Here is a 9,404-nt window from a genome sequence, read left to right as displayed (position 1 = left end):
CTAGTTCCATCTTTCTTATCAACAAAAATAATAGGCGCTCCCCAAGGTGACGAGCTAGGACGGATAAATCCTTTGGCCAATATTCTTCTATTTGTTTCTTTAGTTCACTCAGATCCTTAACATCCATTCTATATGGTCTTTTAGAAATCGGTGCAGTGCCAGGTAAAAGATCAATACTGAACTCAATATCACGGTCAGGTGGCATACCTGGTAAATCCTCCGGGAAGACGTCGGGATATTCACAAATAACCTTGATATCTTCTAGAGACATTCCCTTCATCTGATTCACTGTTGCCACTCCTTTGGGCAAGGCATCAGCCACAAACTCTACTTTTTCTCCCTGAGAACTAGTCAAGAGCATTGACCGCTTGTGACACTGAATAATTCCATCACATCCAACTAACCAATCCATTCCAAGGATCACATCAATGCCACTAGACTTCAGGACTATGAGATTTGCTAGAAACTCTACCCCCATGATAGTCATATTGACCCGCGGGCATAGCTGACTAGCTTTCAACTCTTTGCCCGGGGAACTAACTAGAAGACTTTGCTTCATAGGACACACAGGTAGATTATGCTTTGCCACAAATTGATCGGTAATAAATGAATGTGATGCTCCAGAATCAAATAAAACTGATGCAGGTTGAGAATTGACAAGGAACGTACTGAGCACAACATCTGGAGCTTCCTGAGCTATTTCAGCCATCACATGATTCACTCTGCCACGCATGTAGTTCTGCTAGCCTTTGTTGCCCTGTGGAGTTTGATTATTGCTTCTGGGCTGCTGCTGCTGTTGTTGCTGTTGATTTTGCCTTTGTCCATTGTTCCTCTAATTCTAAGGGGTCTGCATGTTGCGCTTGGAACAATTGTTGGCATAATGCCCCACTTCACCGCACTTGAAACAGCCATTGAGTTGAACTGGAGTGTTGGTTCGAACGGGTGCACTTGTTGTGTTGCTTGAACGGTTCTGCTGCTGGTTGGGGGTGCACTAAGTTTGCTGATTGTAACGCTGTGGTTGCTTCTGCATGTGCTGGGACTGTTGATTCTGTTGATAATTTCCACCTTGTCCTCCAGAACGAGATAGAAAACCCTGAGAAGAGCTGTAGCGGGGGCAAGTATTGCTACTGGATTGCCCCTGAGACTGGAACTTGCGCTTCTGCTCGCCGATTTCCTTGCGCTTGCCCTCCAAGTCTATAGCTTTATCCAGCAGTGTCTGGAAGTTTGGAAATGTGTGACTCTATAATTGATAGTTCAGTGGACTTATCAGACCTTCGAGGAAACGATCTTGCCTCTTAGCATCAGTATCAACATCATTGGGCGCATACCGAGACAACTGAGTGAACTTGTCCCTGTACTCACTGACTGACATGCTGCCTTGCTTCAAGGCCAAGAACTCCTTTTGTTTGAGCTTAATCACACCTACTGGGATATGGTGTTCACAAAAGCCATTCCTGAATTCTTCCCATGTGATAGCACCAGCATTGGCGTGTGCTGCTATATAGGCATCCCACCAATCAGCTACAGATCCTTCTAAACATCCTGCAGCATACAAGGCCCTTTCACGGTCATTGCACTGTGTAATATCTAGCTTCTTACTGATAATCTTTAGTCAATCATCTGCATCTAGAGGATCCACTGAATGAGAGTAGGTTGGAGGGTGGTGGCTCATAAATTCCCTGTGCTTATCTCTGGGTTGTTGGGCTAAATGAGGTGCTTGCTGGTTTTGCTGGGCTTGCATATTCTGAACTGTGGCGGTGAGATTCTGTAACAACTGCATCTGGGCTGCCAAGAATTGCTCCATTGTTGAATTTGGTTGTGGGGTTGGCAATTGATTTTGCTGATTAATTATATGAGCACGCCTCGTGCTTGGAATATCTTGCCCTCCACCTGACCTGGTGTTTACCATCTGACTGTTAGGGAAATGAATTTTGAATAAGAGTGATGAACTGATAGAGCAAATAAAATAAAAGATAGCCCAGATATAAACCCAAAACATGTTTTAAACATCTTATTTAATTAAGTAAATCAAAACAAGTCTAAACAAAACAAGCACTTGTTCACAAAGCAAGCATTATTACATTGTCGTCCTCGCAGGAACGGTACTAGCGAACAAAATAGTAAAGTAAAGGGTAACTAGCCTAAGAGCCTAGAAACCTAGCCTATAAGACCGGTGATGGAGCCAGGTGCACCGAAGCGGAGCCTCTTATAGGGTGGCGACATGGCGGGGATGGGAGGCTCTTCATCCTGTTCAGGCAGTGGCGCCTGTCCTGCAAGCTGGGCCTCAAGCTGTGCAATCCGGTCCTGGGCCTCCCGTAGCTTCTCATGAGTCTTCTCATAATCCATAGAGACACACTCGAGGTCGGTGTTGAGCGCAGCAGTGACTCAAGCGAGGGTGTTGATGCGGTCTTCTCCATCTTCTCCCAGTGCCACAACTGTATTCTTAGTCCCACTATTACAGCGAGGAACGTGGCGGTACTCGGTGGTTTGCAGCACCTGGCGGTGGGTGTGGCAGAGGGACCAAAGAGCTCTCCTGGCGGCGCTGCTAACGGAGGCGGCATAGGTGGAGTGAGGCATAGTGGAGTCGTGCGATGAACGTGTCCTCATGCCTTGATGACCCTCCAAGTGCTCCCTGATGTGGACCTAGGTGAGGTAGTACTCGCCGAGAATAGTCGGTGTAGTGGTACCTGAGGTAGAGGGGGCTCACAGTGTTGCCCAACTCCATCAGTACATCCTGCAACATCAAGGAGAAGTAGCCGAGCTCGACCGCTGAGGTGATGATCCCACGAGTGATCACACAAGGACCATTGCCCTGGTTGCCCGAAGAGTTGTTGTTGTTGTTGACGTTGTCATCCTGGCCATTGCTGCTTTGCTCATCTCCCTCGTAGTCTTCATCATCCTCGTCCTCGTCATCATCATCACTGTCATCCCCGGAATCATCCGGGTCTCCTCCAGCAGCGGTAGGTGCTGGAGCCTCTGGAACTGGAGCAGCTGGTGGTGGAGCTGGTGCATCTACTGCTGGTGATGCTGGCAGTGTCCTCATGTTTCCCTCCAAGTCGACCGCCATAATGCGGCCATCATCTGCCTCAACAAAGTAGTAGGCTATCTCCGGATCTTCCTCATCCTCCACCACGGGCTGAGCTGGAGCTGGAGCTGGAACAGGAGCTGGAGCTGGAACATAGCGACCTCCAGTGCGCTTGCGAGCAGTCTGCCTAGACCTAACCATCTGATAGAGCAAGAAATAAAACTCAGAATAAATTTGAAATAAACAAATAAATAATACTAAATAAGAACAAAGAAATAAATTAAATTTTTATGAAGTAAATTAAGATATTTTTGAGCGGAAAGGCTGGCTAAGAAATTAAGTCCTTAATTTTGTCCATTTCGATCTAGGCTAGCGTCCTACAGTCAATACAGCTCTGATACCACTTCTATCACACCCGATTTCAAAAGAAAATTAGATGTTTCTCATATGTGCGCCAGGATCGAGTTTACACACATATGAATGACGTCATCGGTGAATATATCAAAGACAATGTTCAAAACATAAATGAAAGAGACTACATAACATTATTACACTCCGAATACAAATAGACACAAAGGTCTTAAACCTTCCACAGAATAGCCTATACGAGATCTGCAGCAAAGCATCAACGTCCACAGACACATGACTGGTGAACGCGCCTAGAAATCCTCAAAGTCACTGTAGTACTCCTCTCCATTGTTCTCTTCTAAACAACAATTAGGCAAGGGTGAGTACTCTTATGGTTGGTACTCAGCAAGTGGGGGAAAAAGAATGCAAGACCATCAAGGAAAGGCTAAGGTTTATTGCAGTTAGCATTTTTAATTGGTCAAATTTTATTAGCAAGCATCTATTATCTAGGTGTAAGTTTATACCAATCCACTTAAGCATAAGAGATAAACATTCTTATATCAAAACCAAGTAAACCACAAGTTAATTATTCTTAAAGTTCAACTATCATGTGAGGGTCCAAGCCGCTCGTGACCGTGAGCACGGCTGATATATCAGTTTAACACTCTGCAGAGGTTGTACACTTTAACCACAAATCGTGTTCCCCTGTGTCACCAGGGTTTGCAAGGCCCTTAAACACTTCCTTCGGTGAGTGGTGAGGGGTCCACTACGAAGCCTTTACAAAGACATGCAAAAAACTAGATAGCCCGCTAGAGTTTTAGTAGCGGTGCGGACCATAACCCACTCTAATGGTCAGTACCTTAGAAAAGGCTACTACCCAAGAGGATCGGGTTATACCCCAACACCGATCCCCTTCTTGCCCTTTCGGTAAGGCTACCAGCTAACTACACATCTAATTACCCGACTAAGGTCAGAGCCATGTGACATTGTGGTTGTACGGTTTTCTTGGGTGGTTCTCCATGTTCCATTTTAACAAAGTGATCTTGTAGAATTAACCAAAGTTTAAGCTACAACATAAAGTCAGGTTTATCATTTTCCAAAGATTGTAACACATCCATCCTAAGGTAAAGCATCTAAGCATTTCTACCCAACAGGATATTAAACCCGATGTTCCAAGGCTTTGGTAAAAGGACTAGTTAAAGTCCTTAATAGGATTCCCATCAAGTTTATGCACATAACAATAAATTAAAGTGATTCATCATGCTATTGTTGGGATCAAAATAAATGAAACATGTAGAGGGAAAAGTCCACTTGCCTTCCTCGTTAAATTGTTGGTTCTCTTCTTCAAACACCTGATCCTGCATTTTCTCGTTCGGCACGTCATCTACACGATCACACAAATGAAAACATGCACAAAATAAGAAACAGTACAAAAACAATATAAACAGAATTGAATTAGCTGAAAAAGATAAAGAGCATGTTGCAAGGATCGCGTGAGCGCGAGAATCGCTGAAATCGGAGTTAAAAACGAGAAAGATATGGCTAAAACAAGGTTTCAGGGACTTGTTTGCAAGAGTTTTGAACTTCCAGGGGCTAAAACCTAATTAAACATAAAAATAGAGGGAACAGAGAGTAAAACTATGGTCTAGGGATGGCGGGTTCAAAAACTGAAAAGATCAGGGGCATAAACAGAAGAAACATGACCTAAATCTAATTACTTTTGAACTACTCTGGACTGCGGGTTGATTAGTGAAAACTGCAGGGACTCTTTTGCAAAAATGATGGGGGCGGCTCTGGTTGACCGGTATTGACCCGGGCCTAGGTTGAATCCGATCGAATCCGTTGGATCATGATCCAATGGAGGGAAACGGCTGGAGCGGCTTGGCTCGGCACCGGGCGGCTGGTGGCTCGGCTCGGCTGCAGGGTGGCAGCTCGGGCGGGCGGCGCTGCGTGCTGGCGGCGAGCAGAGGCGGCGGCGCCTCACCGGAGAAGGCCGGGATCGGCATTCTGGTGCACCATTTGCGACGGGGTTTGGCCGGGGAGCTGGTGTGCGCGACAAGGAAGCCGATGGAGGAGTCGGCGAGGGCGTGCAGGGCCTGGGGAACAGTGTGCCACGACGCATGGTGGCGGCGTCCTGCGAGCTTGCTAGGAACGGCCAAATTCGGTCGCCCAGTGCACGCCTTTGCGTGCTGGGAGGCCGAGGAGGTAGAGGAGGCGACGGCGAAGGCAAAGGCGAGGTCTAAGTGGTGGTTCCATGGCCGAAGAGGTGTCGTGGTCGGCAGGATGCGGCTCGACTCAGCAAAGCTCACTCCGGCGAGCAATTTTGGAGCGTAGGAGAAGCAAGGGAGGGAGAGAAGGGGTCAGCGAGGATCCCTACCATCACTCCAAGCTCCCGCGGAGGTCGAATTCGACGAAGGCACGGCGGAACGGGAGATCAACGGTGCGGCCAAGCTCGGGTGGCGGCGGAACAGAGCGAGGGCGAGGTGTGGGAGCGCGGAAAGAGATGAGCAGGGAGCTTGGGTGTTCGACTTATAGCGCAAGAAAGGGATACGAGAGGCCACGAGTAGGGGAAGGAGGGGGTGCAGCAAAGCTCGATGGCCGGCCATCATGGCCTTAATGGCGGGCGGCGTTACTGGCGGCGAGAGGGGTGTCGTGGGGGCGGTAATGGATGGCCATGATGGGGAGCATTCAAGGTGAGGTAGAGTGGAGGGGAGGACAAGCGGGCGCGGGAGGTGAGTAGCCAGTGGCCTCGGCACGGGAAGAGGCAAGAGAGCGGGAGGAGGGAGATGACGCCGACCAGTGGGCCCGAGGCATCGGTGAGGGAAAGAAAGAAAGAGAGGAGGGGGAGGCGCTGGAGGTTAAAGATGGCGCCGACAAGTGGGCCCCAACTTTCTGTGAGAGAGAGAGAGGAAGAGAGGAGATGGACTGGGCCGAGCAAAAGAAATGGGCCAGCTCTGTTGGGCTGATTGGGCCGTGCTGAAAAGAAAGGAGGGAGGGAGAAGGAGGTGGGCTGGGCTGGAAGGAGAAAGAGAGAAAGGGAGAAGAAAGTTTTCTTTTTTTTTTACACAAACATCATTTGAATAAATTCATTTTGAACTCAAACAAAATTTGAATTTTTTTGGGTGTTGCAAATCAAAAACTAACTTATCTCCTTAAACCTTTCTAAAGGTTTATTGCGACAAATCTAGTAGTTTCTTCATAAACTACCTTAGATCTCCTTAAACCTTTTTAAAGGTTTATTGCGAAAAATCTAGTAGTTTCTCTGTTGACTACCTTAGATCTCCTTAAACCTTTTTAAGGATTACTGCGACAAATCTTGTAGTTTTCTCCTCCAACTACCTTAGATCTCCTTAAATCTTTTTAAGGTTTACTGCGACAAATCTAGTAGTTTTCTCCGCCAACTACCTTAGATCTCCTTAAACCTTTTTAAGCTTTACTGCAACAAATCTAGTAGTATTCTCCGCCAACTACCTTAGATTTCCTTAAATCTTTTTAAGGTTTACTACGACAAATCTAGTAGTTTTCTCCTCCAACTACCTTAGATCTCCTTAAACCTTTTTAAGGTTTACTACGACAAATCTAGTAGTTTTCTCTGCCAACTACCTTAGATCTCCTTAAACCTTTATAAAGGTTTACTGTGACAAATCTAGTAGTTTTCTCCGCCAACTACAGTCGATCTCCCTAAACCTTATAAAGGTTTGGTGAGACATATCAAGTAGTTTTTCATCAGCTACCTTCGATCTCCCTAAACCTTATAAAGGTTTAGTGTGACATATCGAGTAGTTTTTCATCAGCTACCTTCGATCTCCCTAAACCTCATAACGGGTTCATGCGACATATTGAGTAGTCTTCCATCAGCTACCTTCGATTTCTCTAAACCTTATAAAGGTTTAGTGCGACAAATCGAGTAGTTTCTCCGTCATCGGATCTACCCTTAGACAATCTTGAGTGATTGATCTAAGTCCTAATATGGACAATTGACTCGAATCATCTATCGATTCATCTACTTTAAAAGCGTATTCCAGTCAAGTACTTCATCTTATGATGCTTACACAAGCAGTTATCACATAACACATGTTATCTTACAAATCATGCAGGAACAAACAAGAGCATGATCACAAACAATCCATGATCATGAATTCACAAGTCCCAAGACACGACAGGAAATCTACGCTTCAGTGTCAGAACCCTACTCCAAGCTTTATACAATCTTGTCTGCAACGGGCTTCGCTTCATCCAAGTACTTGGCGAACTTTTCATCTGAGCACTTTGCGGATAGCCCATCGCCAAGTGGAGTCGAGTTTGCCCCAGGCCAGTACGACGTCACCAACCCCAAGACATGCGCTGCGTACTGCCTTGACGTCTCAGATAGGAAGCCGGTAATCTTTTGTGGGGCTTCACGAAGTCGCTCCACTAAAGACTTGCCCCCGGCTTCTCCACCTTCAATAGGGTCGACCATGTCAACCACTGCCTGCACCGCAGTCTTGAGGTCGGCGAGTTCTTGGAGGTCCCTCTCAGCTGCCAAGTCCTTGATTTGTTGCATACTTCGGACGAGCTGCACATCTGCATCAGCCCTCATCTTGGACAGCCTCTCCACTTCATCTGTGCAACGGTACACAAGATTCGTCAGATCAATCACCAGTTCCTCTTTTGTTACTAATAACTCATTGAGTTCTGTGTGAACATGGGACAATATAAGTACCAAAGCAGATGAAGGAGATTCCAATCGACTACTTTCTGATCAAAGGATTCATAACACAAGGGAGTTACCTTTATGATCCTTGGTCATCTTTTTGTTTTTTTCTTGCAGGAACTTATTTTTCTCTACAAGAGAGATCTTTTCCTTTGCAAGGTCTTCTACCTTCTTCTGCGGGAGATCGACTGCCTTGCCATGCTTGGCCCTCTGCTTCTCTAGCTCTCCTCGAAGATTCGTGACTTCTTGGACCTGTTGTTCTTGATCCATAGAAAACCGCAGACCTTCTCCAGCTTGTTGAAGATCCAAGGCCTTAGCAGCGGCCTATTCGGCTAGTTCCTGCACAGAGCATTTACTAAGCCCAACAGTTATTTCATGAGCTAAGTACTCGATGCATTGATATTTACATTCAAAAATTTCTAACAATCACGTATCTTTTCCTGATACAATTTTATCCCTTCCGTCGGCAACATCGTTTCTTCTGGTCGATTTTCAGGAATTGCTTGCTCAACGACGGGGACAACACCTGCTTCACCAAGCTTCGCGCTCGCAGATTCTTCTATTACAAGCACCTGCGAGCCTGTATGTCCCAAGAAGATCAGCTTCTACAAAGATGGCACGCAGGGATCAAAGGAACAAGGGTAGGACAAGACTAACCTGGTCGAGTTGTTGTTTCCACCAATACGGCCTTACCGGCGGTGGCGGAAACCTCCGCCTTCTCAGCTCTTCCTCCCTCATCCCCGGCAGCTCCTTCGATAGTGGTCTCAGCCTGAACCGGAGTGGTTGAGGGCTGCACCAGTGATGGGGGAGTGCTTTCGGAGGATTTGGGCCCAGGGACTGGAGCAAGGGGGGTCTGTTCAGACACACCCACCCCGAAGTCGGTTCCTTTGCTGGTCAAGAAGCACCAATTGCGTAAAAATCCAAATAAGGAGAAGAAAAACTACTCGAAGACCAATTGAGTCAGATCAACTTACTGGATCGACTTGATGATGGGTAGTTTTTTCGGTTTCAGTAACTTTGGGATCATCACGGACCCCGAAGTACTCGATTCTTTCGCCACCTGCCCCGTCGATGATTCCGTTTGCCCAGAGGTGGTTGTTGCACCACTCCCAGGTGCGGATTGGACGGATGGGGTAGGGCTCGCATCGGGAGTCGCAGAAGACTCTCATCCACGTTTTTCCGGCCTCGGGCTAGAAATGAAAAGAAGATGTTTTCAGCAACAACAGACAGATCTCTATGACTACAATAAGTGTCGCAAGCACAAGAACACTTACCTGCTGCCTTCGCTTGAAGCGGGTGCCCCTCGCTTGCGTGTTAGTAGCGACGATGTCTGAGGGC

The 9,404-nt window shown here is 46.9% G+C and overlaps 1 protein-coding gene across 1 annotated transcript; it reads right to left on the bottom strand.

Moving 5' to 3' along the window:
- Nucleotides 1–7,455: 7,455 nt before the first annotated feature.
- On the bottom strand, nt 7,456–9,023 carry LOC120663721. Its single transcript, XM_039942618.1, has 2 exons — nt 8,144–9,023; nt 7,456–7,975 (listed from the first exon to the last, which is right to left on the bottom strand). The coding sequence occupies exons 1-2, from the start codon at nt 8,334–8,336 to the stop codon at nt 7,575–7,577; spliced, it is 594 nt and encodes a 197-aa protein (XP_039798552.1). The 5' UTR covers nt 8,337–9,023; the 3' UTR covers nt 7,456–7,574.
- Nucleotides 9,024–9,404: the final 381 nt, after the last annotated feature.

This window comes from Panicum virgatum, chromosome 3N (genome assembly GCF_016808335.1).
Source record: "Panicum virgatum strain AP13 chromosome 3N, P.virgatum_v5, whole genome shotgun sequence".
In the NCBI taxonomy this organism is placed as follows: Eukaryota; Viridiplantae; Streptophyta; class Magnoliopsida; order Poales; family Poaceae; genus Panicum; species Panicum virgatum.
The sequence above is the reverse complement of the archived record's forward strand: the minus strand, read 5'-3'. Positions and strand labels throughout refer to the sequence as shown.